At 69.3% G+C, this 27,886-nt stretch overlaps 9 protein-coding genes across 9 annotated transcripts; 6 read left to right on the top strand and 3 right to left on the bottom strand.

Moving 5' to 3' along the window:
• The first annotated feature begins 121 nt into the window (after window positions 1–121).
• Window positions 122–1,961, top strand: FA09DRAFT_332388 (putative PRP19-non-snRNP spliceosome component required for DNA repair). Its single transcript, XM_025743434.1, has 4 exons — window positions 122–180; window positions 234–386; window positions 440–794; window positions 845–1,961. The coding sequence occupies exons 1-4, from the start codon at window positions 168–170 to the stop codon at window positions 1,893–1,895; spliced, it is 1,572 nt and encodes a 523-aa protein (XP_025595509.1). The 5' UTR covers window positions 122–167; the 3' UTR covers window positions 1,896–1,961.
• Window positions 1,962–2,582: 621 nt separating this feature from the next.
• On the top strand, window positions 2,583–6,426 carry FA09DRAFT_332387 (hypothetical protein). Its single transcript, XM_025743433.1, has 2 exons — window positions 2,583–3,667; window positions 3,719–6,426. The coding sequence occupies exons 1-2, from the start codon at window positions 2,657–2,659 to the stop codon at window positions 6,263–6,265; spliced, it is 3,558 nt and encodes a 1,185-aa protein (XP_025595508.1). The 5' UTR covers window positions 2,583–2,656; the 3' UTR covers window positions 6,266–6,426.
• An 18-nt stretch (window positions 6,427–6,444) lies between these two features.
• FA09DRAFT_332386 (putative high affinity ammonium transporter) lies at window positions 6,445–8,792 on the bottom strand. Its single transcript, XM_025743432.1, has 6 exons — window positions 8,442–8,792; window positions 8,199–8,377; window positions 7,758–7,910; window positions 7,577–7,705; window positions 7,195–7,522; window positions 6,445–7,136 (listed from the first exon to the last, which is right to left on the bottom strand). Exons 1-6 carry the CDS (start codon window positions 8,466–8,468, stop codon window positions 6,510–6,512), a joined length of 1,443 nt encoding a protein of 480 aa, XP_025595507.1. The 5' UTR covers window positions 8,469–8,792; the 3' UTR covers window positions 6,445–6,509.
• A 1,030-nt stretch (window positions 8,793–9,822) lies between these two features.
• Window positions 9,823–12,935, top strand: FA09DRAFT_323030 (glutamyl-tRNA synthetase). Its single transcript, XM_025741072.1, has 9 exons — window positions 9,823–9,974; window positions 10,196–10,492; window positions 10,592–10,801; window positions 10,851–11,009; window positions 11,062–11,273; window positions 11,329–11,603; window positions 11,657–11,822; window positions 11,876–12,029; window positions 12,081–12,935. The coding sequence occupies exons 2-9, from the start codon at window positions 10,301–10,303 to the stop codon at window positions 12,900–12,902; spliced, it is 2,190 nt and encodes a 729-aa protein (XP_025595506.1). The 5' UTR covers window positions 9,823–9,974; window positions 10,196–10,300; the 3' UTR covers window positions 12,903–12,935.
• A 412-nt stretch (window positions 12,936–13,347) lies between these two features.
• Window positions 13,348–15,206, top strand: FA09DRAFT_302008 (batten's disease protein Cln3; the record flags this gene model as incomplete). The annotated part of the gene is made up of 7 exons (XM_025740390.1): window positions 13,348–13,478; window positions 13,550–13,718; window positions 13,857–13,990; window positions 14,046–14,589; window positions 14,640–14,867; window positions 14,918–15,040; window positions 15,090–15,206. 7 exons carry the CDS (start codon window positions 13,348–13,350, stop codon window positions 15,204–15,206), a joined length of 1,446 nt encoding a protein of 481 aa, XP_025595505.1.
• Window positions 15,201–18,606, bottom strand: FA09DRAFT_332384 (N-acetyltransferase 10). Its single transcript, XM_025743431.1, has 3 exons — window positions 18,091–18,606; window positions 17,758–18,036; window positions 15,201–17,705 (listed from the first exon to the last, which is right to left on the bottom strand). The coding sequence occupies exons 1-3, from the start codon at window positions 18,580–18,582 to the stop codon at window positions 15,243–15,245; spliced, it is 3,234 nt and encodes a 1,077-aa protein (XP_025595504.1). The 5' UTR covers window positions 18,583–18,606; the 3' UTR covers window positions 15,201–15,242.
• Window positions 18,607–19,408: 802 nt separating this feature from the next.
• FA09DRAFT_289472 (zf-UBP-domain-containing protein) lies at window positions 19,409–21,192 on the top strand (the record flags this gene model as incomplete). Its single annotated transcript, XM_025739945.1, has 8 exons — window positions 19,409–19,563; window positions 19,619–19,724; window positions 19,775–20,022; window positions 20,078–20,215; window positions 20,264–20,354; window positions 20,410–20,663; window positions 20,716–21,078; window positions 21,129–21,192. Coding segments are annotated over 8 exons (1,419 nt in total), but the record flags the coding sequence as incomplete, so codon positions are not given.
• Window positions 21,193–22,233: 1,041 nt separating this feature from the next.
• FA09DRAFT_332380 (putative beta-glucosidase) lies at window positions 22,234–25,460 on the top strand. Its single transcript, XM_025743430.1, has 9 exons — window positions 22,234–22,541; window positions 22,633–23,255; window positions 23,306–23,396; window positions 23,451–23,509; window positions 23,564–24,573; window positions 24,627–24,735; window positions 24,789–24,846; window positions 24,902–25,144; window positions 25,199–25,460. Exons 1-9 carry the CDS (start codon window positions 22,359–22,361, stop codon window positions 25,319–25,321), a joined length of 2,499 nt encoding a protein of 832 aa, XP_025595502.1. The 5' UTR covers window positions 22,234–22,358; the 3' UTR covers window positions 25,322–25,460.
• A 67-nt stretch (window positions 25,461–25,527) lies between these two features.
• Window positions 25,528–26,688, bottom strand: FA09DRAFT_301933 (Metallo-hydrolase/oxidoreductase; the record flags this gene model as incomplete). The annotated part of the gene is made up of 6 exons (XM_025740384.1): window positions 25,528–25,752; window positions 25,805–25,857; window positions 25,912–25,954; window positions 26,006–26,071; window positions 26,126–26,398; window positions 26,455–26,688. Coding segments are annotated over 6 exons (894 nt in total), but the record flags the coding sequence as incomplete, so codon positions are not given.
• Window positions 26,689–27,886: the final 1,198 nt, after the last annotated feature.

The raw sequence follows: 27,886 nt of genomic DNA, 5'->3' as shown, positions 1-27,886 counted from the left end.
GCACCAAGTGGAGCAGCGCCGAATACAACGGGCGCGTGCTGCCCTGAATACAACTCGCCGCCGCTTCTTGTATTGCCGCGTCTGGCGCTCGTCGCGCGCGCGGCAAGCTTCGCACCTCGCACACCTCGCCGCGATCTTCCTGACCCCCGCATCCCTCCTCGCCCGCCATGTTCTGCGCCAGTGCGTGCGCCGCTGCACACCCGCACGCGGCACCTGCTGACCCCTGCCGCCAGTCTCCGGCGAGCCGCCGAGCGAGCCCGTCGTGTCCGTCAAGAGCGGCCAGCTGTACGAGGCGCGCCTCATCCGCAAGTACGTCGATGAGAACGGCAAGGACCCCATCACCGGCGAGGCGCTGCAGCACGACGACCTCGTCGCCATCAAGGCCTGTGAGTGGCGGCAGTGCATCCTCTGCTGCACGGCACTGAGCCCCTCCCTGCAGTGCCGCGCATCGCCGCGCCGCGCCCGCCGTCGCACTCGTCGATCCCCTCGCTGCTCGCAGCGCTGCAGACCGAGTACGACGCCAGCGCCCTGCAGCTCTTCACGCTCAAGAAGAACTACGACGACGTGCGCATGGAGCTGGCGCACGCGCTGTACGCCAACGACGCCGCCGCGCGTGTTGTCGCGCGCCTCATGGCCGAGCGCGACGAGGCACGCAGTGCGCTCGCCAGCATCTCGGGCAGCCTCGGCGTCGCGGCGCCGGCGGCGGGTGGTGACGCGGAGATGGCGGATGCGCAGCCGTCTGGGCCGAAGCTGCCCGCTGCAGCCGCTGGCATTGTCGAGACGATGGCCAAGACGTGAGTCAGACGAACACAGGCACGCGCCGCAGCAGCTCACTCCTCTGCAGTCTCTCGTCGCAGCGGCGCCAGAAGATGAAGCGCAAGGCGCCCGAGGGCTACGCGACGCGCGAGACGCTTGCCACCTACACGCAGCTGGCGTCGCTGCCGTCGATGCACAGCACCAAGCCGCCGGGCGTGACGGCGCTCGACGTGTCGAGCTCGGGCGCGCTGCTGCTCACCGGCGGCGCCGACAAGCAGGTGCAGGTGTACGACCGCGCCGCCGAGCGCACCGTCGCGACGCTCAAGGGGCACACGAAGCGCATCACGCGCGTCGTCTTCTCGCCGGCGCAGGAGGGCGAGACGGGCGCGCCGGCGTACGCCGTGAGCGCGAGCGAGGACAACTCGCTGCGCGTGTGGGCGTGCGCCGACGTGGCCGCCGAGACGCCGGCGTACGCGCTCAAGCACGTGCTCAAGGGCTACAAGGCCGACGTCACGGGCCTCGACATCCACCCCTCGGGCGCGCTGCTGGGCAGTGCGTCGCGCGACGGCACGTGGGCGCTGCACGACCTCGCCAGCGGCGAGCGGCTGCTCGTCGTCGACGCACCCACGGGCGAGGCCGACGACGAGGCCGCCGGCGGGTACGCGTACGAGAGCTTTGCCTTCCACCCCGACGGCCAGCTGGCGGCGACGGGCACGGCCGAGGGCGTGGTGCGCGTGTGGGACATTCTCGCCGTGCAGAAGGTCTCGACGTTCCGCGGCCTCGCCGGCGCCGCCTCGGCGCTGGCCTTTGCCGAGAACGGCTATCAGCTGGCCGTCGGCGGGCGCGCGTCGGGCAGCGTGCAGGTGTGGGACCTGCGCAAGCTGGCCGTCGCCGCGACGCTCGAGGGCGCCGAGGGCGGCAGCGTGACGGCGCTGCGCTTCGACGCCACGGCGACGTTCCTGGCGGCGGTGGGCACCGACGTGCGCGTGTGGGGCAACAAGACGTGGGCGCAGCTGCTGCTGCACGAGGGCAACAGCGCCGAGCTGACGGGCGTGGCGTGGGACGCGCGCGACGCCTCGCTCGTCGTCAGCAGCCTGGACCGGACGGTGCGGACGCTGGGCGCGCCCAAGGCCGAGTAGGCGCGGTGCCTTGCCCAAAAGCTGATGTATCTGATGCCCTGCTGAATCCACACCCGAGTTGCATCGCCTGCGTGTGTCGAGCCAGAGCGTAGCCGCGGCATGCTCCTCGCCGAGCCTAGCCGACCAGCCGCCGGCCGGGATCATCATTCAAGCGGAGCTGCAGCGCTGATCGTCGGTGCCGAGCGTGCCGACTCGTGCCTGTTGCTGTCCTTTGTCGTCGGAGCTCCATCCCTGCTGCTCCTGACGCCCGCATGCCGTGGGCCTTCGCGTAGCAAAGGGCAGACGAGAAGAACACGTGCGTCGGCCGTGCTCCTCTCTCGCCGCCGAGAGTGCCGCCACACGCCCCCTGGGGCCGGCTCCGAGCCATCAGGGCGCCCACTGTGACCCCTGGGAGCGGCTGCGGCCGCACGAGAGGCGCGCGCGGCGGCGTCTTTGCGCGCGCCTCGGAGCCGCGGCCGCCATTGCCGTGCCTTGCGGCGGCCGAGAAGTGCGCCTCGAGATGGGCGCCACCGCCCCTGAGGCGCAAAGCGATGCGGTGCCGGCCTCTTTATGACGGCGCAGCCGCTGCAGGCACGCGCGGCGCGCGGCGGCGCGTGCTGACGGCAGCCAAGAGCCGCCAGATTTGCCGCAAGACGCGTGCACCCGCGGCCCATCCATCAAGGCGGCACCGCAGCGCTTGCCTCTGCACCACCACACCCTCGCACCGCTCATCCACCCTCTCTCCACTGCAGCGAGAGCGCCGCGCCGCCGCGCCGCCAGCCATGAGCGTCTATGTCCCGCCGGCCGGCAGCGGCGGCGGCAGCTCCGGCTCCTCGGGCAGCGGCGGCGGCTTCTGCTCCGGCGGCTGCGGCACGCTGGCCGACAACCAGCGCACCTACCTCGCCGGCTACTTCAACGCACACATGCTCAGCAAGCCCAGCTGGCGCTACATGTACCTGCTCTGGCTCGTCGCTGCGGCACTGGCGCTCGTCGTGGCGGCAGGGCATCATCTGCGCTTCCGCGCGCGCAGCGGCAGCCTCGGCGCACGCTGGCTGCGCTGGACCATCCGCAGCCGCACCATTCCGCTCGGCAGACGAGAGGCCAGCGCGGCAGGGCACAGCCATCCGCGCACCACGGCCGGCAATGCCGCCCGCATGCTCAGCCAGCCCGCCGCACATGCGCCGCCCGCCAGGCGCCGCCGCACGCTCGTGCTGCCGCCCATCGGCACGCTGTGCATGGGCTTTGTGCTGCTCGTCATCCCCGTGCTGCTCACGCTCATCGGCGCCGACTACGTGCGCCCCTCGGCGGGCGTGTTTGACCTCGCGGCGTCGTTCCCCAACATCACCGACCCCACGCAGTCGCTGACGGCGCTGCCGCAAGTGTCGCGGCGCGGCGAGGATGTGCAGGGCGCTGCACAGCTGGCGCGCCGCCGCCTGCACTGGGGCCTGGGCCGCTTTCCCGCCGTCACCACCATCGTGGCGACCGTCACGATTCCCTACCGCACCTGGTGGACCGCCGGCGGGCGCACGGGCATCATGACCAACGCCCTCGTGCCCATGGTCGTGCTGCTGGCGCTCAAGGCACCGCCGTTTGCGCTGCTCGCCACGCGCGCCCTCGGCGGCTTCGGCTTTGACCGCCTGGCCTTCCTGCACAAGTGGGGCGGACGCCTCGTGTGGCTCTTTGCCGCCGTGCACGTGGCGCTGTGGAGCGTGCAGCTGCGCATCGACTATGCCTTCGGCGGCAACATGTGGGCCTTTGTCTTTCTCTGGCAGCGCTTCCGCTGGGGCTTCGTCGTGAGTGGCCTGTCTGCGTGACGCCTGCAGCTCGCACTGACCACCGCCCAGTCGTTCGGCTTCCTCACGCTCCTCACGCTCCTCTCCATCGGCCCGATCCGCCGCGACTACTACGAGTTCTTCTACGTGGCGCACATCGTCTGCGCCATCGGCACCATGGTCGCTGCCGCGCTGCACCACCCGCCGCTGGGCATGTGGCTGTGGGCGCCGCTGGCGTGGTGGGGCGCCGAGCGCATCTACCGGGCTGCGCGCACGGCGTGGACGAACGGCGTGGGCTTTGCCGGGCGCAAGCCGCAGTTTGTCGTCGGCGAGCAGAGCTGGCCGGGCGAGAAGCCGCCGGCGTGGCACGGCGCACCGCATGGCGGCCCGCAGCACGGCGGAGCGCAGTATGGCGGGCCGCAGCATGGCTACCCGGACGCACCGCTCGCGGGCCCGCCGCCGGGCTGGGCCTCGCGTGTCGGCCCGCTGAGCAGCCAGGGCGGCCACTCCGTCGACAGCTCGTCGGCGACGATGCTCAGCAGCCCGCCCAGCAAGACCGCGTGGCTGTCGCACGACTCGCAGCCCGTGCGCGGCGGAGCTCCGCTGCAGCACGAGCGGATAGCGCTGCACGACGAGCCGGCAGGCATGCAGATGCAGAAGCTGCACGGCCAAGATCTGGCGGGCAACGGCCTCGACCGGCGGAGAACGCGGCGCTCGGCGCGCTACGACCCTGTCTCCGATGTGATCGACGACTACTCGATGGACGGCGCAGAGACGAAGCGCTTCAGCAGCAGTGCCGACCTGTACAACCAGGCGTACAGCTCGAGCGACAGTGCCTGGTCCGCGCATGTGGCCCACGCGCCGCTGCCGCCGCCACACTTCACGCACATGCAGAGCGAGCTGTCGGCTAGCTCGCACACGAGCCACGCCACGGCGCCCTACCCGCCGCCGTTCGGACATCAGGCGCAGGGCAGCTTCTCGGCGTCCGGCTCGCGCCCCACCACGCCGCGCGCGCTGCAGTCGCATGCGCCGCGCCCCGCCATGGGCGCCGACATTGCCGCCGTGATCCGGCCGGGCTTTGCCTTTGCGCAGGTGCTGCCGGGCAAGACGCTGCGCTTGACGCTGCGCACGCCGAACGCCGTCTCGTGGCGCCCGGGGCAGTACGTCAACCTCAACGTGCCGGCGGTGCGCTGGTGGGAGAGCCATCCGTTCACCGTCGCCTCGGCCTACGACGCCAACTTCAAGTCGTCGACCATCTTCGGCGACGACGACGAGACGCCGAGCGGCCGTGCCAAGGGCGAGGAGCGTACCATGGTGCTGCTGTTGCGTGCGCGCCACGGCTTCACACGGCATCTGTGGAACTACGTCTGCGACCGGCGCGAGGAGCAGCTGATCGCCGCGGGCCAGGCGGCACGCAAGGCGACGACGGGTGTGCACGTGCGTGCGCTCGTCGACGGGCCATACGGCTCGACGGCGAGCGTGCGCTGGGGCGAGCATGCCAGCGTGCTCATCATCTGCGGCGGCTCGGGCGTGTCGTACGGCATGGCCGTGCTCGAGCATCTCTGCGCCTGCCTCTCGCAGGCGCGCCAGAAGGGCTTCGTCACGACGCGCGTGCGCTTCGTGTGGATGCTGCGCGAGTTCAGCCACCTGCAGTGGGTCGCCTCGGCGCTGCGCCGCTGCACCGAGCTCGTCGGCGCACACCAGCTGCAGGTCGACCTCTTCGTCACGCACTTCAACCAGATCGAGACGCGCGTGCCCGCGCAGCCGGCATCGTATGGCGCTGCCTCCTCGCACGCACCCGGCCCATCGGACGCCAGCGCCGCTGGCTTCACCGAGGCCGACGCGGCACAGGGCGAGGAGTTCAACGTCGACGCCTACGACCTGACGCAGTTCGAGGGCGAGGACTACAGCGCGCCCTCGGCGACGGAGATGAAGATCAACGAGCGCCTGCACTCGGAGGGCAAGCTGCGCCGCGCAAAGACGCGGCGCGCCACGATGCGCAAGAAGGCCGGACGCGGAGGTGCAGCTAGTCGGCCCGGGCGCGCGAATGCGCCGCCGATGCCATCGACGCAGCTCGACCTCGGCGAGCCGTCGGGCCCGCTGGGCGACGGCGCCCTGCTTGCGCCTCCGAATCCGTTCGCCGACGACGGCTACACTTCGTCTGGCCCGCCGTCGCCGAACCTGCTGCCTCTTCTCTCGCCGGGCGTCGTGCCCGAGCTGCCCGTCAAGCGCGAGCGACCGCCGAGCATGCTCAAGACGCAGAGCTCGTCGGGGCTCAGCGCCTACGCCGGCAGCACGCACGGCCTGCTTGCGCCCGACGTCGAGTCGCAGGCGGACAAGGACGAGGTGCTGCTGGACCTCGACGCCGACGAGGACGCCGACGTGCGCCACGTCGCCGAGCTGGCGCACCCGGGCCGCCCGCGCCTCGACCGCATCGTGCAGGAGGAGGCGCGCGCCGCACGAGGCAGCTCGCTCCTCGTCACGAGCTGCGGGCCCAGCAGCCTGGGTGCGCTGCTGCGCGCCGTCGTCGCCAAGGAGATCGACCCGCAGGGCATCGGCAAGGGCACGGCGCCGCGCATCGAGCTGCGCAACGAGACGTACGACTGGGGCGGCTCGTAGACGGCCGCGGCCCACCTGCTCCATCTCTGTCCCTTCCTCGCCCTCTTCGGAGGCCCTGCATCTGTAGCTGTACGCGCATCAATCATCCACGTCTGTCAACACACGCTGTGACCCTCCGAGCGAGCCTCTCGGCACGCGCTTCGTTCAGATGACGCGATTCATTAAGAGAGCGGAGAAGTGACGAGAGAAGGGGTATGGAGAAAAAGAGGGTGTGAGATGGGGAGCAGGGGAGAAGGCGAGACGTCTAGACAACCTGCTGCGGCGCCTCGCCGACCTTCTCCTGGCTGCCGGTCGAGTGCTGGCTCTTCTGCTCGTGGCCGGCGACGAGGCCGCCGCTCTCGATGTCGCGGTACACGGGCGCGTTGGGGATGATGAAGCACTCCTCGCCGATCTGCGTCATGTCGATGCCCACGATCTCGTCGTCCTCGCTGCAGCGGAAGTGCATGCCGGGGATGCGGTCGATGGCGAAGAGCAGGATCATCGTGAGGGCGAACGACCAGCCGATGGCACTGCAGCTGTCGGCCAGCTGGTAGCCGAGCTGGATGTAGTTGTGGTTGATCCAGCCGCCGTCGATGGGGTCCGAGCCGTCGAAGCTCGCGACGCGGTTGTCGGCGAAGAAGGCCGTGAGGATGTTGCCGACGAGGCCGCCGATGCCGTGGAGCGCGAAGACGTCGAGCGTGTCGTCGATGCCGACGAGCGTCTTGATGCCCGTGGCGAAGTTGCAGGCGATGGCGCCCACGACGCCGAACGCCAGCGCCGCCGGCGAGCCGACGTAGCCGGCGGCGGGCGTGATGCAGACGAGGCCGGCAATGACGCCGGAGCAGAGGCCGACGGCGCTCCACTTCTTCTCGAGACGGTAGTCAAGCAGGAGCTGGAGGCAAAGAGGTGAGCTGCTGCGGCGGCAGTGCGGCACACGCTCGCCCACTCACCCAGGTGATGCCGCCCATCGAGGCCGAGAGGAAGGTGACGACGGCGACCTGAACCGAGCGCAGGTTGGCACCGAGCGCCGAGCCGGCGTTGAAGCCGAACCAGGCGAACCAGATGAGTGCCGTGCCGAGCACGATGAAGCCGACGTTGGCGGGGCGGTAGGCGAGCGCGTCGGTGCCGTAGCCGCGGCGGCGGCCGAGGAAGAGCGAGATGGCGAGCGCGGCCGTGCCGCTGCTGATGTGCACGGGCGAGCCGCCGGCGAAGTCGAGGGCGCCGAGGTTGGCCATCCAGCCCGTGGCGTCGGGCGCGAGCGACCAGGACCAGTGGGCGCTGCAAGGATGGCGTCAGTGCCGCGGTGTGGTGCAGTGCGTCAACGCCACTCACATGGGGTTGTAGACGATCGTCGTCCAGCAGAAGATGAAGACGAGCACGGGGCCGAGGCGCGCGCGGTCGGCGAACGCGCCGGCAGCGAGCATGGCGGTGACGCAGGCGAACTGCGCCTGGTAGAAGACGCTGCGGGCGTGTGTCAGCACCGTTGCCGCAGCAAAGCGTCCGGTCTATTCACTAGAGCAGCTGCGGGATGAAGTCGCTGCCCGTCGACGGCTGGATGTCCATGCCGATGAGGAAGAAGTTGTCGAGGTTGCCGATGAACGGCGAGCCGCCGCGCGAGAAGGTAAGAGAGGCGCCCCAGAAGACCCACTCGAAGAAGACGACGGAGCTGCGGGCAGGAGGTGAGCGACAAGTTCGGCAGAGCATGCAAGCCACGGCGGTGCGTAGCAGCAGGTGAAGAGCAGCGCATACACGTGCTCAGCAGGTGACGAGCAGCGCACACAGCTGCTCGGCAGGTGACGAGCAGCGCATACAGCTGCTCGGCAGGTGACGAGCAGCGCATACAGCTGCTCGGCAGGTGACAACCAGCGCATACAGCTGCTCAGCACACGGCCATCGCCTCGCTCGCCAGCCCCCGCCCCGGGCGCACCTGCCCGCTCGCACACGCGGCACTCACTACACGGCCATGCCGAGCCAGAGCATGCTGAGCGCGCTGCGCTTGCGCAGCAGGCCGGCGTAGAGGAAGGCGACGCCGGGCGTCATGATGAAGACGAGCACGCTGGCGACGAGCATGAAGCTCACGTCGCCGAGGTTGTAGATGTACTCGGTGCCCTCGAAGGACGTGAGCATGTTGCCCTGGGAGAGGACAGTAAGAGTGAGCATCGCTGCAGAGCATGCAGCAACCGTCGTGCTCGCTCACCTCCGGGCTGGTGGTGACGTTGACCATGATGCGTGCACTGGGGAGTGGGTGAGAGGGAGAGGGTGCGGTGCGGAAGGCGGCTCGCAGCCAAACGACGCCCTCTTATGAGCGTCCAGGGGCGCCGTTCCAGGCACGCTCCCGATGCATGCGGCGCCTTCTCTCGGCCCCTCATTGCTCGCTGATTGGCACGACGCAGCGGCCGGCGCCCTGAGCCTGGCGCCAAGCTCGCTACTGCAGCGCGAGTTCGCCGGTTCGCTCCTCGTCGTCGCTGCTGCTGCTCCACCATCGCAGCCGCAACCGCCGTGGCAGGGCAACCGGCGCGGCGGCGCCGGCGCGTTCCTGAGCAGGTTATCGCTTCCGCTGATAAGGAACCAGACTGGCGCAGTGCCGGCACCTCGACGCGTCCATCCCGGCGCGCTCGCGTCGCCCCACGCCGAAGGCCGTCGGCGCCTCCTTCTCCCGACACTGCGCTCCTGACCGTCACTCGGCCACTTCACGCATCGAGCCGCGTTCGGCCGCGCGCAGAGCTGATCGTCCGTGCCCCAGCCATCTCATAGAGGCAGGCGCAGGCAGCGGTGGCCGGTGCCGGAGCAGGCGGTCGCTCCGCTCGCGCGGCAACTCTACCTTCGATCTTTCATCTCAGCGCTGCAGAGTGCGGCCGCTGTCACCCTGCATGCAGGACGTCTGCCTCGGCTTGATGCAGCGACCATGCGGTGCCTGCAGTGGGCCTCGCGCGTCCATGGGCATGGGGGCCGGCGCGGCGAGTGAAGGCCGTCGATCCGAGCGTGCCCGACTGGCGCGCCTCGCAGTCGACGTTCTGGGGCGTGTGTCGTCTCACGTGCGTCTCAGCGTCGCCTTCCTTCGTCCGAGAGCGTCCCGGAATGTGGTACGGCGAGGCCGCGAGCCGGCGCCGGGATGCGGGAGCGGCCGGCGCTCGCTGCTGGCCTCGCGCCGCGTTCTTGGTCTCACAAGCGTGAAGCCACAGCGAGACTGGCAGGGCGCCACGCGCGGTACCGATAAGGGCCAGCTCCGCCATGACGGCGCCGAGAACTTGCGAAGGCTTGGCCTCCTGCTAGCGCCTCGGCGCATCAGGGATCTGCCCTTTGGCCGAGGCGTGCGACCGCCGAAGCATCAGCGTGAAGCTCCGGCAGCGGCCGTGAGGGGAGGCAGGGGCCAAGACGCACGTGACGGGGATCGCCAGGAGCATCGGGCGTGCCGGCCGAGAAGCAGCGCGCCGGCGGCTCGGCGTCTTCGGCCGATGTGCGCCGCACTGCGCTGCACGGCCGTGCCAAAATGCATGTCAGGCCTCCTCCACCTTCTGACTCCCCAACCACCATGTCCGCACCAACACTGCAGCTCAGCCCGGCGTCCAAGGAGCCGCTGCTGCTGCTCCTGGCGCTCAACGCCGCGCTCGCGGCGCCGCACCCCGTCTCGTGGGACGGCACGCCCGAGGCACGCATCGAGAAGCACGAGGGCGCCGAGGATGTGGCCGCGCGCCTCGTCAAGGACCTGCCGCAGGAGGTGCAGCAGCAGGTGAGTAAGAGGCACAGCAGGGCAAGCGCGGTGGCTGCGGCAGTGGGTGCCAAGGTTGTGGGCTGGCGGCTGCGAGTCGAGCCTGCTGGGCGTGCCTCTGCCGCGCTTGTCCTCCACGCTGCTGGATCCAACAGCAGCGCCCGAGACGCCGTGCTGGCAGCTGCCGTGTGGGGCTGCTTGACATTCGTCTGCCACGCTGGCACACGCTGACCCTCCTGCAGACGTCCGAGGATGTCGCCGAGGCGTTGCGCCTCTTCAACCTGCCCTTCGCCGAGGCCGCCGAGGCCGCTGCCGCACTGAACGCGCGCGTGTCCAGCGCCACGTACATGCACGGCGAGACGCCCGTCGTGGGCGACGCCGTGCTGTGGGCCGGCGTGCGCGGCGCGTCGGTGATGAACGGCGTGCTGAGCAAGAAGAAGGCCGAGCTCGAGGCGCTCAACCGCTGGGTCGCCGCGCTGAGCGACTCGGTGCAGGCCAAGGCGGCCAACGAGGAGCTCAAGGGCGCCAAGACGGCCAAGGTGCGTCGTGTGGATGCTGCAGCGTGGCAGCTGCGGCATACAGGTTGCTCGATGCAGCGCTGACCTTGACTCTGCCTCTGCTGCGCTGTCCACACGCAGGCCCGCGCCAACACGTCCAAGTCGTCGGGCTTCGACGTCTTCCTGCCCGGCGCGCAGAAGGGCCAGGTCGTGACGCGCTTCCCGCCGGAGCCGTCGGGATATCTGCACCTCGGCCACACCAAGGCGGCGATCCTGAACAACTACTTTGCGCGCCAGTACGACGGCAAGCTGCTCATCCGCTTCGACGACACGAACCCGTCCAAGGAGAAGGTGCGTGTGGCGTGAATGTCACTCTCTGCACGCGCTGACGCTGCGCCAGGTCGAGTTTGAGGACTCGATCATCGAGGACCTCGAGCTGCTCGGAATCAAGGGCGACGCCACGTCGCACACGTCCGACCACTTCGACGAGCTGTACCGCCTCGTGATCCAGCTCATCAAGCAGGGCGACGCGTACGCCGACGACACGCTGCAGGAGGAGGTGCGTTGCGCGCACATGTGCCGCACAGCACGCCTCGCTCACTCTCCACCAGATGCGCGCACAACGCATGGACGGCATCGCCTCGGCGCGGCGCGAGGCGAGTATCGAGGAGACGATGGAGCGCTTCGCCGCCATGGCCGCCGGCACCGACGAGGGCCGGCGCTGGTGCCTGCGCGCCAAGATGAGCGTCGACAACCCGAACAAGGCGATGCGCGACCCCGTCATCTACCGCTGCAACATCGACACGCCGCACCACCGCACCGGGTGAGGCGCGCTGCTGAATACGCATCGCCACCTCGCTGAGCGCCTTCCTTTCCAGCACGACGTGGAAGGTGTACCCCACGTATGACTTCGCCTGCCCCGTCGTCGACGCCCTCGAGGGCATCACGCACGCGCTGCGTACCAACGAGTACCGCGACCGTAACCCGCAGTACGCCTGGTTCCTCGAGAAGCTGCAGCTGCGCAAGGTCGAGATCTGGGACTTTGGCCGCCTCAACTTTGTCTACACGCTGCTCTCGAAGCGCAAGCTGCAGTGGTTCGTCGACAACGGCCACGTCAGCGGCTGGGACGACCCGCGCTTCCCGACGGTCCGCGGTGCGTGTGCAGAGGACGTGGCCTGCCGCAAGCCGTGCTGACACTTGACTCAGGCGTGCGCCGCCGCGGCATGACCATCGAGAACATGCACCAGTTCATCCTCGCCACCGGCCCCTCGCAGCAGGTCATCAACATGGAGTGGGACAGCATCTGGGCGGGCAACAAGCGCCTCATCGACCCCGTCGTGCCGCGCTACACGGCGCTTGATGAGGCCAAGGTGTGAGTGGCGAGCACGGGTGCGCATGTGCGGCACGCGGCTGACCTCTCTGCAGCGTCAAGTGCACAGTCACGGGCGTGCCCGAGGCGCGCGAGGCCGAGGTGCCGCGCCACAAGAAGAACGCCGACCTGGGCAGCAAGAGCATCACCTTTGGCCCGACGATCTACCTCGAGCAGGTCGACGCCGCGTCATTTGACGACAACGAGGAGGTGAGCACGCCCGCAGAGCTGCACACTTCATCTCGCTTACCCCACGCGCAGATCACGCTCATGGACTGGGGCAACGCCATCGTGCGCAAGAAGACGCTCGCCGCCGACGGCTCCATCGAGGCGCTCGAGCTCGAGGCGAACCTCGACGGCGACTTCCGCGCGACGAAGAAGAAGATCACCTGGCTCGCCGAGTCGCCGACGCGGCGCTTCGTCGAGGTGACGCTGCTCGACTTTGACTACCTCATCACGAAGAAGAAGCTCGAGGAGGAGGACAAGTTCGAGGACTACATCACGCCGCAGTCGCGCTTCGAGGTGGCCGCCTTTGCCGACCCCAACGTGGCCGAGATTGCCGAGGGCGAGTCGATCCAGTTCGAGCGCAAGGGCTACTACATCCTCGACAAGGCGCAGGGCGCCAACGGGCGGCGCGAGTTCATCCGCATCCCCGACGGCCGCGCCGCGACGGCCAAGAGCAAGGCCGCCGAGGACGACGGCGGCACCGAGGGCCGCAAGGCTGCCGCCGCCGAGGCACGTGCGGCGGCCAAGAAGGCCAAGGAGGAGAAGAAGGCCAAGGACAAGGCGCTGAACGACGCCAAGAAGGCGAAGAAGGGCAAGGGCGAGGAGGGCCAGGCAAAAGCGGCAGGTGCCGCAAAGGAGGCTGCTCCGGCAAAGGAGGCAGCTTCCGCAAAGGAGACAGCCGCGCCGGCACCCGCCGCCGCCGCAGCTGCAGCACCGGCCGCGGCCGCTGCGCCCTTCGCCGAGGCCGCCGAGGCGTCGGCCACCTCGACGATGTACCACATGCGCCCGCACGGCGGCGATGTCGGCGACGAGGCGACGGCGGGCTCGACGATGTACACGATGCGCCGGCTGATCTGAGCGCGCCGCTAGAATGAGATGCGCGATCAGGACTAGATCACTGGTGATGTGACGAGATGGTGCCAGTGCCGTGCAACCTCCTAGCTTGGAGGTTGCCAGGGGCACAGGCGGTGATGACGGCGCGCATGTCCGTGCACCGCCTCTGCGGCCAGCGCGCGTTCAAAAAGCGCCGCGGCGCCGGCCAGGTGCTCCTTCTCTCTTCTCCACATCACCCGCCTCCTCTGCCCTGCCTCTTCCTCGCGCGTCCTACACGTCTGAAGCCGCGCTCTCTGCGTGCCTGCCGCGCCTCGCTACATGCCCAGTCCATCGCTCGGCGCCCGATAGCCTCTGCGTGCCTAGGCTGCTCGCCAGCCCCGCCTCGCTCCGCATCTCTGCTGCTGGCCGCTCGCGCTCGCCCATGCGGCACACGGCGCCGCCGCAGCACATCGCCCTGCAGCCGCTCCACATGCCCGCCGGCGGCCATGCGGCGCCTGCTGCGCCGCTCGCCGCAGGCCAGACGGGCAAGGCGCTGCGCTTCAGCATCGCCTTCTTCGTCTTTGGCCTGCTCAACAATGCGCTCTACGTCGTCATCCTCACGTGAGTAGGGAGCACGGATGCGCTGCCAGGGCGGGCCAAGCGGTGCTCACTCACGCTCTCGCCTACTGCAGCGCCGCCGTCGAGCTGCTACCCGCCGGCGTACCCACGGGCGTCGTGGCGCTGACGAACATCGCGCCCGCACTGCTAGCCAAGGCGGTGTGGCCGTATGCGCTGCGCGGTCAGGTGCGCTACGCGCGGCGCATTGCGGCATGTGCGCTGCTGAGCGCGGTCGGCATGCTGGTGAGTGCAGAAGTGGAGCGAGCAAGTGCGGAGGATGATGCGAACAGGACATGTGCAGTGAGGGCAGGTCTGGAGAGGTGCACTGCTCTGATGGAGTGATAGTACACGCGCTTCGGCTGCTGACCCACGCCCGCTCAGCTCGTCGGGCATAGTCCAGTACTCGCCTCGCGGCTCACTGGCATCGGCATCGCCTCGTTCAGCTCTGGGCTGGGCGAGCTGACGTTCCTGCAGCTGAGCACGCGCTACGGGCGGCGAGCAGGCCAGGCGGTCGGGTGAGTTCTGCGGCGCTGGCAGGGCTTGGCACATCTGACAGCCGCTGCCGCGCAGATGGTTTGCCAGCGGCACCGGCGCCGCAGGCCTGCTCGGTGCCGCCGCGTGGTGGCTCGTCCGGCCGCTCGGCGTGGCGCTGGGCCTCTCGCTGCTCGCGGCGCTGCCGCTGCTCATGGCGGCGTGCTACCTCGTCCTCCTGCCCTCGCGCGAGGCGCTCGAGGGCGACGCTGCCTACCGCACGCTTGCCGAGAGCGAGCCGACGCCGCGCGCCTCGATGGCGTCCGAGTCCGACGACGACGAGGAGCTGCTGCGGCCGCGTGCGCAGCGCCGCGAGAGCATGGACGTGGCGCCGCTGCCCTTTGGCCGCGGTGCCGGCTCGGCCCGCGCCGTGCCGTTTGCGCGCAAGATGCTGCTGCTGCGGCCCATGCTGCTTGTCTACATCGCGCCGCTGGTGCTCGTGTACCTGCTCGAGTACACGATCAACCAGGGCATCGCGCCCACGCTGCTCTACCCGCTGCCGTCGACGTCGCAGCACCCGCTGCTCGGGCGCATCATCCGCAAGCTGGCAGACTACTACGTGGTGTACCAGACGACGTACCAGGTGAGCCAGGCGCATGCCTGCTTTGCACAGTCTGCTGACAGCCTGCACAGGCCTTCGTCTTCCTCTCGCGCAGCTCCATCTCGATGCTGCGCATGCCGGCGATCCCGCGCTCCTGGCTCTGGGCGCCGGCCGTGATGCAGGCGCTGCTCGTGGCGCTGCTGGCGTCCGAGAGCCTGTATGCGTGGTTCCGGCCGAGCATCGCCAGCCCGCTCGTCATCGTGCTCGTCTGCGTCGAGGGCCTGGCGGGCGGCAGCGCCTACGTGTCCGTCTTCTACCACGTGCGTTGCGCGGCAGCAACGGCGCTTCCAACACTAACCCTCGTGCACAGATCGGCACAGATCCGCCGTCGCCAGCGCCCAAGACGGCCAGCGGCGCTCTGCTGGACGAGACAGACGAGGAGCGCGAGGAGCGCCAGGGACAGGAGCAGGAGTTCCGCATCGGCAGTGTCGGCGTGAGTTGCACGTCTCGGCGCGCCGTCCGGCAGCTCACACCCTCTGCAGCTCGGCGACACGCTCGGCATCCTCGTGGCTGCGCTCATCTCGATGCCCATCGAGGTGTCGCTCTGTGCAGCACAGGTGGCCAGCGGGCGGACACTCTGCCGCGAGGTCAAGTCATAGGGGTGATATAGATGTACATTGCCGTCCCGCAGCTGCTCACTTGCCCTTGTGCTTCTTGCCGCGCCGGGCCGCATCGTCGGACTTGCTGCGCTTCTTGCCCTTGTCGCTCGCCGGCGACGAGGCCTCGTCGCGCGCCTCGCCGCGCAGCGACACGATGGTATTCCGCCCCGGAGCGTCCTGCATGGCGCGTGCCACCTGCGCCTCGGCCTCCTCCCAACCGTCGGTGGCGCGGATGACGTACTTCTCGAGGCCGTCGAGCTTCGAGACGCCCGCCTTGGCCTTGTCAGCCTCGGCGCGCTGCTCCTTGGCCTCGTCGCCGGCCAGCTTGAGCTCGTCGTCGAGGCTGCGTGCCAGCGGCTTGAAGCCTGCCGCCGCGTCCGAGCTCGCAGCGGGCATCTCGCGGCTCGCGGCCGAGCGTTCAATGGCGCGCAGCGAGGTGAGAATCTTGCGCACAGCCTTGACAAAGAGCGCGCCGGCCTGGGCACGCGGCAGCGACAGCTCGCGCTCGACATCGCCAATGTCCTTGCGCTGCAGGCCGACGGCGAGCAGGATTGCGCTCTGGAGCGCCGGCAGCTTCAGCTCCTCCTCCTCATCCGCCGGCACCGCCTCTGCGGCGCCCGCGCTCGACTCGGCGACCGCACGTAACCGCCGCATGAAGTAGAGGCCGGCGAGCGCCGGCAGCAGATCGACGACGATGGGCAGCTCGAGCGACGAGTTGGCGTAGCCGTCGAGACGCTTCATGTCGAAGGGCGAGAGCAGCGTGCGCAGCTCAGGCAGCTCCAGCTTGGCGCCGAGCTCGCCGGCGGCACGCGAGGCAGACGCCGCCGTCTCGAGAATCGTGAGGGCCGAGACGGACTCGAGCGTGCGGAAGCGGAAGGAGAGCAGCGAGACGAAGCGCCGCGAGAAGTCCTCGGCGAAAGCCTGCAGCCACGAGGGCCGCTCGGCGTCGAGGGGCCGCAGCATGAGGCTCGTGTGCTCGCCAGTGAGGTCGGAGGCCATCTGCCGCAGATACAGCGGCACGAAGCCGGCGCGGCGCCAGAAGCGGAAGAGCGACGGCGTGTGGCCAAAGGCGACGCCAATCCAGTCGAGCGCCTCGGGCCGCCGCTCCTCGAGCTTCTCGAGCAGCGCCGGCATGCGCCGGGCGTCGCGCACCGCCACCTTGTCCGCGTCGAGCGCAGCTGCCGGTGCGTCGCGCGCCCGCTCGAACGTATCCTCCTCCTCAGCGCCTGCGTCCCGTGCCGCACGCACTGCCAAGGCGTCTGCATCGAGCAGCTCGCCAGCGTAGAAGGCGCGCAGGCACTCGACGGCGCGTGTGCCGTAGCCCGCGCGGGCGTGCTCCGGGTGCACCGCAATGCGCACGACACGAGCGCCGCTGAGCGCTGCGAAGTCGGCGTCCTGGAACTGCTGGCTCATCGACCAGGGGATAAGGTCACCCGACTCGCGCGTGCCGCGAGCCAGGCTGCGCATGACGCTGTCGCGTGCAATGTTGCCCTCCAGCGCCACTTGCACGACGGCGAGCGGCTCCGGCAGCGCATTGCCTTCCCGCGGGCCGAGCAGCACAAAGAGACGGTGCGCCGGCGCGTCGGACATGAGCTGCAGGTCGTTGGGGCTGTTCTTGTAGTGCGCCGCAACATAGAGCGCCATGACGCGCTGCAGGAAGACCTCTGATGCCGGGTGGTAGCTGAAGAGGGCGTCACGGTTGATGCCGAACAGCGTGCACGTCGAGGGATGCGGCGAGCCGCGCGCCGAGAGCGGCGTGAGAGATGCGTCGAGGCAGAGCAGGTTGTGCAGCCACGCCTCGACGGCATCGCCTGCGCCGTAGCGGATCGGCTCTTCGAGCGTGACCTCCTTGAGGCTGCGCGCGCCCAGTGCGCCCGAGTGCTCTGCCGTCAGCGCCTTGGCGCCGAGCTTGGAGGAGCTCGACGTCGACTTGCGCACGAGCGCCGCGGCGCTGCCGTCGTCCTCGTCCGTCTTCGATGCGCCCTCGCGCAGCTGCTGGATGAGCTTGAGGCTCAGGCTGCGGCCCGTGCCCTCGTAGCCGTTGATGGTGCTGGAGAGGAAGACGAGGTATGGGCCCATGAGGTTGCGCACGAGCGCCAGCGGGATCGCAGCCGCCTCGTCGACGACGACCAGCTCGGCCTGGCCCAGCACGTGCGAGTCGGCAGGGTCGATGTACTGGATCGTCTGGCGGTGGCCGCGGAAGATGTTGACGCGCACCACGGCGTCCTTCCACTCGCCGACGCCGCGCTGCACGCTCCAGTCGCTCACCTCGTCGTAGCCCAGCGCGGTGAGGCCCTTGAAGAGGAACTCGAAGAGCGTGCGCAGGTTGGAGGGCGCAGGGCTGGTGACGAAGATGTTGGCGTAGCCGTGCGCCACGGCGGCGGCCATGCAGAGACCCAGCGCCGCCGACTTGCCGCGGCCACGGCCGGCAGTGAGGGCCACCGTGGTGGCCAGTTGTGATGAGGCGAGCACGTCGAGGATCGTGAGGACACCCTTGGCCTAGCAGTGGCATCAGCCTCCATGTCCAGCTGCGGCCCGGCAGCCGACTCACCTGATCGCGCGTCTTGCAGTGCTTCACCACGTCGCCGACGACATTCGTGCCCTTCGTCTCGTCCAGGATCCACTGCAGCTCCTCGTCGCCCTTGCGCCGTGGCCGTGCGCCCTCCTCGGGCGCGACAATGTCGCGGCCGCGCGACACGGGCAGCACGTTGAGCTCGTCGTCGAGGAACAGCGCGCGCTCGCACGACGCGAGCGAGAGGAGGAAGCGCTCGTTGAAGCGCGCCACGGGGTCGGCCGAGGAGAAGTTGCTGCGGTAGCTCTTGTGCACGTCCTGCCGATGCTGTCAGCACGCATACATCCGCCGCGGTGGCCGTACTGCACTCACCATGGCGACGCCGTACAGCTGGCGCAGGCTGCTCATCGTCTTGAGCATCAGCACGACGACTCCGCCGCCCTCGACGGTCTCAATCGTGCGCGCGAGCAGGTTGGGCGTGAGGGCCTCAAAGTCCTGCAGCACGAGCATGCCGTACGTGTTGCCGAGCACCTTTTCCGTCTCCTTGTAGTAGCAGTAGCGGATGTCGGTGACGCCGACGAAGAGCTCAAACGGGCTGGCGCTGTCCTTATCGCGGATGCCGCGCTGCACGTCGCGCTTGATCTTGGCCTCGCGCTTCTTGCGGTGCGTCGTGAAGCCGAGGTCGGCCTTGTAGCACCACAGCACCGAGGGCCGCGCCGCGGTGCGCGCCGAGGAGAGGAGGAAGTGCAGGTTGACGATCTGGTCGCGCGAGTGGTCGCCGACGAGGACGAAGAAGCTGCGGTGCTGGGCGGCGATGCCGCTGCGGATGAGCGCGGCGATGCGCGCATCGAGCTGCTTGCGCATGGCGGCGGCGGGTGGGTGGAGATGGGCGAGGAGAGGCAGAAAGCAAGGGGGCTGAGAGGCGCGGTCTTCTCGGCGCGCTTCTCACTTTTGGCTTACGTCAGCCGGCGCCGCTGCTCCACACGGCTGCGAGGTGCCAGGGGTGCGGCTGGCTGTCCGTGCGCTCCGCTCCCTCATACCACCACCACCACCTCGCCGCCCACTCCACGCATCGCATGTGCCGTGCCGCGCCGCTGCGCCGCCCCGCCTGATGCGCGCCTCTGCCGGCCCGCGCTTCCGCCTGCACCTCGCCCTCGACGCGCCGCTGCTGCCTGAGGCACACGACACGGCCGCCGCATCGCTCGAGCGCGCCGCCGCGCTCCTGGCGCCCTTTGCGCCGCGCCTCGTCGCCCACGCACAGGCGCTACACCCGGCAGACGACAGGCGCCGCGCGCTGCTCGCCGTCGAGGCTCTCTCGCGCTTGCGAAGCGCCGACGCGATGCAGCGCGGCGATGCGGCAGAGGCGGCGCACGAGCTGCCCGCACGCCTCGCCTCGGCGTCCATCGAGTCGACGCCCAGCTACGCCGCTGCCTCGGCGCGTGGCACGGCGGCCGCGGCAGCGCCAAGCACGCCGCGCACCTCGCGCGCTGCCCACCTCGCGTCCGGCACGCCCGCGACGCCCGCCTCTCCGCGCGGCGCCGAGCGCTCGGGGCCCGTGGCGCGCTGGGAGCACACCGGCTCCTTTGGCGGTGCCGCCGCCAAGGGAGACGGAGAGTGGGATGCTGCGAAGACAGAAGAGGTGGCGTTTGGCACCGTGCACATCTTCCGTGTCGATGCTGGGCTGGCCGCGCCAGAGGCGAGGACGACTGTCATCACCGACGACAGCGAGGAGGATGCCGGCACGATCCTCGCCGTGCTCGCGGTGCCGTCGCACATCCATGCCGCCGACTGGCTGGCGTTCGTTGAGGGCGCCGTCGAGGCCTTCGAGCACGTCCGCATCATCAGGTGCGCCATGAGTGAGCGGTGCGCAAGTGCCGCCTTGCTCAGCCTCGTGCCACAGAGAGTCGTCGCCCGGCCGCGTGCTCATCCTGTGCAAGTTCCGCGATGCCATCGACGCCGAGTATTTCTACAAGGAGTACAACAACGTGCCCTTCAACGCCATGCACGTCAGTGGCCTGCACGGGTGATTTCTCGCTTGCACTGAATGCCTCTGCAGCCCGACCTCTGCCGCATCGTCTATGTCACCGCCGTCACACTGTCGGCGGGCACGCAGCCCAGCGCCGAGTCGCTGGCTAACTCGGACCCCTGGCCGCTGCCGCCTGCACCGCGTCGCGGCGACGAGCTCGAGCTGCCGACGTGCCCCGTGTGCCTCGACCGCATGGACAGCTCGGTGACGGGCCTCATGACGAATGTCTGCGAGCACTCGTTCCACTGCGCGTGCCTCAGTCGCTGGGAGGACTCGAGGTGCGCATGGCTCCGATGTGTCAGCACTTGCAGTGAGCTGACACGTTGCGCTCAGGTGTCCCGTCTGCCGCTACTCGCAGACTCGGCGCGGCCGTGCGCTCGTCGACAGCAGCGACGCAGAGGAGGAGCGCGCAGAAGAGTCGCGCGAGAGCGCCTGCGGTGTCTGCGGCACGCAGGAGGACCTCTGGGTCTGGTGAGCACCTCGCTGCCAAAAGCATGGCTCGCGCTGACGGTGCGCCAGCCTCATCTGTGCAGCGGTTGGATGCGGCCGCTACCGCGGCGGCCATGCGCACTCGCACTTCAACTCAAGCGCCCACGCCTACTCGCTCGAGGTGAGGCGCGGCAGGCGTAGCTGGCTTCTCCCTGGTGCTGACCGCTGTCCTGCAGCTGGAGACACAGCGCGTGTGGAGTTACGTCGAGGACGCCTACGTGCACCGCCTCATCCAGAGCAAGGCCGACGGGAAGCTCGTCGAGCTGCCGTCGGCGTCGGCGGCGCCGCCGATGCGGGCTGGAGGCTCGCGCGACGTCGCCGCGCACCCGCCGCGCGAGCGCCTGGGCCGCGCCGAGGAGAGCGAGAAGCTCGAGGCCATGGGCGCCGAGTACTCGTTCCTGCTCACGAGCCAGCTCGACACGCAGCGCAGGTGAGCTGCGCAGCAGATCACATGCATGCGGCGTTCTGACACGCTGTGGCAGCTTCTACGAAGAGCAGGTGCGCGGCGCACAGTCTAAGCTCTCCGACGCGCTGGCCGCGCTGGACGCCGCGCACTCGGCGACTTCGTCCTCTTCCACGCGCGAGGCGGCCCTTGAGGCGCGCATCGCCGCGCTGGAGGAGGAGGCCTCGCTCGCCCGCGCCGCCGCGGCGCGCAGCGAGGCGCGTGCACAGAAGGCGCTCGAGGTGGCGCGGCGTGCGCAGAGCGAGCTCTCGAGCGAGCGCAGCGTCAGCGAGGGCCTGATGCGCCGCCTCGAGGCAGGCAAAGCGGGCGAGACGAAGCTGGCGGTCGACGTGGCGGAGCTGAAGGTGCAAAATGCCGACCTGCAGGAGCAGATGCGTGACCTGTGAGTCGAACTGCGGAGCCTTCTGGTGGCGTTGCTGACATGGGCGACAGGATGTTCTTCATCGACGCGCGCGAGAAGCTCAAGGACGGCGAGGCGGCCGGCGGCGACATTGAGGGCGTGGCCGAGGCCAAAAAGAGCAAAAACAAGAAGAAGGCGAAGAAGTGAGGTGCAGACGAGCAGCAGCGACCGGCATCCAGTGTATACCCCGATTTGAGTCACCGCAATGCCTCCGTGGTCTTGACACTTGCCTGTGCGAGGACTTGTGGGCCGGCATCGTGTTCAGTCAAAGTGCAGGCCACGTTGACGTCGGTCGATGCTGTCGCTGTGCCATGCATCAGAGGAGCGGACGCCGCGGTGCCGTGACGCCAGAAGGACAGCTCCGAACGCCGAACGCCAATCGGGGAAAGCGCCGGCGCTTGCGCACGCCGTCCGAAGGCACGCCGAGGCCGGGGCGAGAAGGAGCTTTCCAGCGAAGAAAGCTTGCTGCTGCAGGACCCTTGACAGGCCCGCGCTAGCCGTGCCCGCTGTGCCTCTCGGCCTGTGCGCGGCGAGCTGGCGGCTCATGCGCGCCTGCGCGTGCGCGAAGAATGGCGCGGGCGAGCGTGCCCCGCAGCGACGCTAGCGAGGCCGATGCTCCCCACAACTCGCCATCGTGCTTGCGAAAGACGTTGCACTCCGTGGACATCTACACGCAGCACCTCAGATCTCGTTTTCTCAATGTACGCCCAAGTGCACCCCTGTGGCTGCGGCGAATGGCCAGATCTCTCTGGGCCAAGCCCTTTGCGGCGAGCTGCGAGCCTGCGAGAGGGCGCGCCCCCTGAGCGCGCCGCGGACAAGGTCCTTTCTGCGCGGCGCTGTGCGAGGCCTGTGCGGTGTGCCGTCTTGGCCGGCAGCTCTTGCTGCATGGCATGCTGGGCCCGTGCGGCGCTCGGATGCATTCCCCACACAGCTGTCGATCATGCAGCAAGCCTGCTCGCCGGCAAGCGGGGCTGGCGGCTGCCGCTGCCCCGGCGAGCTGCCGGTGGCGCGCCGCGCAGGGGCGCTAGCGGGCGCGGCGCGGCCGGCGGCCCGCGCGCCTCGAGGCAACGGCGCGGCAGGCGGCAGGCGGCGAGTCTGCCGCCCCGCGCCGTCTTTCTTCTGCTGCTCAGGGGGCCGCTCCTCCATCATCAGATGCGCTGCTGCTCTGCAGGCAGCATGCCGCTCCCGCGCACGATGCTCCCATCCATAAGAAGCGTCGGGCCCGCGACGCCTCGCCACTCGACCCCAACTCCCTCGGCACCATGAAGCTGCCCCTGCTCGCCCTGCTCGGCGCCGCGCTGCTTGTCGGCGATGCCAGCGCCAGCCTTGGATCCGGCGTCGGCTTTGAGCGCCGACACCACATTGCTGCCGACCGGCGCGCACTCGACGTCAGCTTTGCGCCGACGCTCTTCAACGGCGCCATGCTGACGCTGCAGAAGGCCACGGTGCGTGTGGCCGGCGTGCAGAGCTGATGCATGCTCTGGCAGCCTCGGCGGTCGCACCCCTGGTACGCACCTGTGCTGACCGTGGCCGCAGTCCAACACCTGGCACGGCAAGACCAACATGCGCATCACCGCCAAGCCGCACGACGGCCCGCGCCCGGCGTCGCCGCCGCACGCCGACAGCCCCAAGACGGGCGGGCCGGGCATGAAGCGCGGCTGGAAGGAGGCGACGCGCAAGGCCAGCGCGGCCGTCGCCCAGCTCTCGCTCGAGGAGCGCGTGCAGCTCATGACAGGCGTCGGCTGGGAGGTGGGGCCGAAGCCGCGCTGCGTGGGCGACATTGCCGGCATCGAGCGCATCGGCTTCAAGGGTCTCTGCCTCGAAGACTCGCCGCTGGGCGTGCGTTTCGCCGACCTCGTCAGCGTCTTTCCCTCGGGCCTCTCGACGGCGGCCACCTTCTCCAAGGCGCTCGCCTACGCGCGCGGCCGCGCCATGGGCGAGGAGCACCGCCTCAAGGGCGTCAATGTGCAACTGGGGCCGGGCATGAACATGCACCGCGCGCCCGCCGCGGGGCGCAACTGGGAGATGAACGGAGCCGACCCCTACCTCTCCGGCGAGGCGGCGTACTACACGACCAAGGGCATCCAGGACGCCGGCGTGCAGGCGTGCGCCAAGCACTGGCTGGGCAACGAGCAGGAGATCAACCGCAACAGCTACAGGTGCGTGCAGCGGTGTTGCCGTGTGGCCGCCGCTGAGACATGCCTCGCAGCTCGAACATCGACGACCGCACGTCGCGCGAGATCTACGAGCATCCCTTCCTGCGCGCCGTGCAGGCGGATGTCGCGTCGGTGATGAGTTCCGTGAGTGACGTGGCGCAGGGATGCAGTGCATAACTCACGCCGAAAACCTTGCAGTACAACCTCGTCAACCAGTCGTGGTCGACGCAGAACGAGGACACGCAGAACCGACGCCTGTGCGTACAGACTTGGCGCTCCATGTCGCGCACATCTACTGACCCTTCATGCAGTAAGAAGGAGATGGGCTTCGCCGGCTGGATCGTCAGCGACTGGGGCGCGCAGCATTCGGGCGTCGCCAGTGTGTTAGCTGGCCTCGATCAGACTATGCCGGGGCAGCTGCAGTGCTGCTCGAAGGAATTCACGGGCAGCTTCTGGGGCGCCAACCTCACGATGGCCGTCAACAACGGCTCGGTGCCTGCCGAGCGCGTGCAGGATGCGGCGACGCGCATCCTCGCCGGCTGGTACCTGCTGGGCCAGGACAAGGACTACCCGCGCCCCAACTTCGACGCCTTCGATCCCTTCTACGGCGCCCACCTCAACGCCATCAACGACGCGCGCACCGCCGTCTCGCGCGAGGTCGCCACGGCCGGCCAGGTGCTGCTGAAGAACAAGAAGGGCGCACTGCCGTTCAAGAAGCTGCGCAAGCTCGCCATCGTCGGCTCGGATGCCGCGCCGGCGCAGGGCGGTGCCAACGGCTTCTCTGATCGCGGAGGCGTGGACGGCGTCGTGGGCATCGGCTGGGGCTCGGGCACGGCAGACTACGCCTCGCTCATCTCGCCGTACGAGGCGCTGCAGCGCCGGGCGCGCAAGGAGGGCACCGGCTTTGCGTGGTCGTTCCTCGACTTTGACACGCAGCGCGCCGCCAAGATCAGCGACGGGCGTCTCGGTGTTGATGCTGCCGTAGTCTTTGTCCACAGCGACTCGGGCGAGGGCTACATCACCGTCGACGGCAACGCGGGCGACCGCAACAACCTGACACTCTGGGCCAACGGCGACGAGCTCATCCAGGCCGTCGCCGCCGTCAACTCCAACACAATCGTCGTGATGCACTCGCCGGGCCAGGTCGACATGGAGCGCTTCGCCGACCACCCAAACGTCACCGCCATCATCCAGGCGCACATGCCCGGCTCCGAGGCGGGCCACGCCATCGCCGACGTGCTCTACGGCGACGCCAACCCGTCGGGCCGCCTGCCGTACACGATCGCCAGGAAGCGCTCCGACTACTCGGCCGACGTCATCTGTGCGTTGTTCTCTGGCACTGCCGGCTGGCTTGGCTGACTGTCGCTGCTTCAGACTTCGGGCTGCCCGATACGCCCGAGTCGACGCCGCAAGCGCAGATCGACTACACTGAGAAGCTTGAAATTGACTACCGCCACTTCGACGCCAAGAACATCGAGCCGCGGTGAGCACGTCTGGGCTTGCCCGCAGAGGCCATCGCATGCTGACCCCGGCCAGCTACGAGTTCGGCTACGGCCTCTCGTACACCAAGTGGGCGTACAGCGGCGCCAAGGGCGTGAGTTGCGGCTTTGCCACGCCCCTCCGCTCAGCACTGATCCTCCACCTCGCAGAAATGGCTCACAGCCGACGCATGGAACAGCCGCGAGTGGTCGTGGCCGATCCCCGACTGGCTCTTCGAGCCGGCGTACGAGGTCTCGTTCCACGTCAAGAACGCGGGCGCGCGCGACGGCCACGTCGTACCGCAGGTGTACCTCGGCTTCCCCGCCGAGGCGGGCGAGCCGCCCAAGGTGCTGCGTCTCTTTGACCGTGTGGCACTGAAGGCGGGCGAGAGCAAGAAGATCACCTGGACGCTGGTGCGTAGCCTGTCGGCGCGACGAGCTTGCAGTCGACTGACGCTTGCTCCGCAGTCGCGCTACGACCTGTCCTTCTGGGACACCGTCAAGCAAAGGTGGGTGCACCCCGAGAGCAAGCAGTACACGCTCTACATCGGCGACTCGTCGCGCGACATTCGCCTCACGCTCAAGACCTGAGCGCCGCGCTGCACCTTCTCTCTTCGTCACCCGTCCCCATCCCCTTGCTCCGTCCCGCACCTCTCTGTGCACCTACTGCCCCTTCTAGCCGCCTTGGTAGCCTGTTCGACAATTGCGGCCGAGCTGCAGATCATGCCATGCATTTGCTGCAGCCGGCTCTGGGCGTGGTCTATCGTGGCGAGTCGTCAACGTCGTGAATCTTCGTGTCATGCCTTGCGTTGCCGCGTGGCAGCGTCGGCGTACAGCGTGGCACCGATGGCCGTCGTGACGAACTCGTCGGGCTGCAGCCCCTGCGCCTTGGCCTCGCGCTCTAGCAGCACGCGCGGCTCCAGCACGTCCTCGGGCGTCAGGCGGAACACGCCCCAGTGGATGCCGAGCGACTTGCGGCTCTGCACCATCTTGTGCACTGCCACAGCCTCGTGCGGCGCCATCTGGCGCAAGTGTCAGCCAGCTGACTGACAGTGCGGCGCACGGCACACCCACGTGGATGACACTCATGCACGAGCGCGGCAGGTAGGCGCCGATGGGGATCATGGCTGCGGCAGGGCGGTGTGAGCGCGGCGAGAGACACAGGCGCGGCCGGTGCTGACCTAGGTCGAACGGGCCCAGCACATCGCCGATCTCCGAGAAGGCCTGCGAGTGGTGTGAGTGACGGCAGCACAGGCCGGCATCGATGCGACGCACCGGGCAGTGCGGCAGCTTCTCCTCCTCCTCGCGCGAAATGTCGCCAGGAACAGCGCGGAAGCCGCTCTGCGCATAAAGCGTCAGCAGAAGCCGCAAACAGGGAGGATCTGTCAGCCTCACGTCGCCGGCAAAGTAGACGTTTGCACCGCCCTCGAGCGAGTCCATCGCCCAGCCGGCCCAGAGCGTCGTGTCGCGGTCAAAGAGACCGCGCCCGGAAAAGTGCTGCGCGGGCGTGCACGTCATGAGCAGCTCGCGCGCCGGCGCCGGCGGCTGCGCCGCCGGCGCGGCGAACGTGAGGCGAGCGCGGCCCCACCAATCAAGCTCGGTGATGTGGTCTGCGGGCACGCCGAGGCTGCGCATGAAGGACGCGAGCCCGAGCGGCACGGCGAAGTGCTGATGCGCCGCCGCCGTCAGTCTCGCAGCTGTGCACTGGCGCACGCCGGACGCACCGGCAGAGGGTGCTGCGCATCGGCCGCAGCGATGAGGGCGCTCAGCGTCGGCACACAGAGGTGGTCGTAGTGCGAGTGGCTGATCGCCACGACGTCGATGGGCCCGCCGGCCAGCAGCTGCGCGACGGTGGCCGGCGCGCGTGTGTAGCGCGCCGGCCCCATGAACTGCACGGGCGAGCAGCGCTGCGCAAAGACGGGGTCGACGAGCACGCGGATCGGCCCGCCGGCCGAGGGCAGCGTGATGAGGCCCGAGGCGTGGCTGCGGAGCGTCTCAGTGCTGCGCCCTCGTCGTCCGCACGCGCGCCCGGCTCACCCCAGCCACGTCACGGCCACCTTGCCCGCCGGCAGCTGCGCCGCCTGCACGGCCTGCACCAGCTCGTCGAGCCCGTGCGCGGGCAGCGGCACCTCGTTCCACTCCAGCAGGCGCGCCCTGAAGAACTTGAGGAAGCCATGCCCGCCGGCGCTGGGCCACGGCGAGCGGAACGTCTTGCCGGCATGGTGCGGCAAGGAGGCGTAGAAGGCCGGCGCGACACTCGGCTCGGCGCGCGACACGGCCGCTGGTGCTGAAGAAGAAGACATGGCGCGCAGCGAGGCGCTGCGTGCGGGCGGCAGTGAGCGCAGGCTGTGGACGGGCAGGCGGCGGAGCATGCAAGCTGCGCGGCGAGAGTGGTGGTGGGAGAGCGAGAGAGAGCGAGAGCGAGCGCGCCAAAAGCAAGAAGAAGGCCGCACGCTCCACACCGCCGCCGCCGCTGTGGGCGCACCGGCCAGGCATGCGCGCCAGCCTGGCGGATGCCGCGCCCAGAGAAGAGCCATCGATCCCAGCCTGTTGCATCGTCTCGCACGTGCATTTCAAGCGATACCCGTGCCCTGTCTGCGCCTGCGTTGCCGCCCGCCGTGGCCATCGAAGCATCACGGCCGCGGCAGCATCAGGGAGCCGCGGCCTTGTGCCGCGCGGCCGCCGGCTGGACGGGCGTGGGAACGCGCGCGGATCGAATATCAGGCACGCCGGCGGCGCCGAGTCGTGCGAACGACATCTGCGCTCTGACGCAGCCGTGCCGCGGCACCGCCGCTCTGCGGGCCGCTCTCCAGGCGGCCGCAGCGTCGACTCTGCAGAGGCGAGCAGTCGCAAGCACCACAGTGCGCTGTCAAGGCGCGAGTGGATGCTGCACAGCCCTCGCTTGGTCTGTCTCGGAGGATGCAGCGAAGCCATATGCTCGGACAGACGCGCGGCCGAGGAGGCGCATCAGGGTGCACGCGCATCGCGCGCGCCGCGTCGGCACGCGAAGCCGAAACTCTGGCGCGCGTGGTGGAGGCGGCTGCACGCTGAGCTTGGTGAGCAGGTGGCAGGCGCCGCGGCCGCCTCTCTTCTTCCCGCTCCCACCACCCTCATCCGTCAGCCGCCGCCATGCTGCGCACCCGCCTCGCCGCCTCG

The sequence above is a fragment of the Tilletiopsis washingtonensis genome (genome assembly GCF_003144115.1).
Source record: "Tilletiopsis washingtonensis strain MCA 4186 unplaced genomic scaffold FA09scaffold_24, whole genome shotgun sequence".
In the NCBI taxonomy this organism is placed as follows: domain Eukaryota; kingdom Fungi; phylum Basidiomycota; class Exobasidiomycetes; order Entylomatales; genus Tilletiopsis; species Tilletiopsis washingtonensis.
This window is presented reverse-complemented; position numbering and strand designations above follow the sequence as displayed.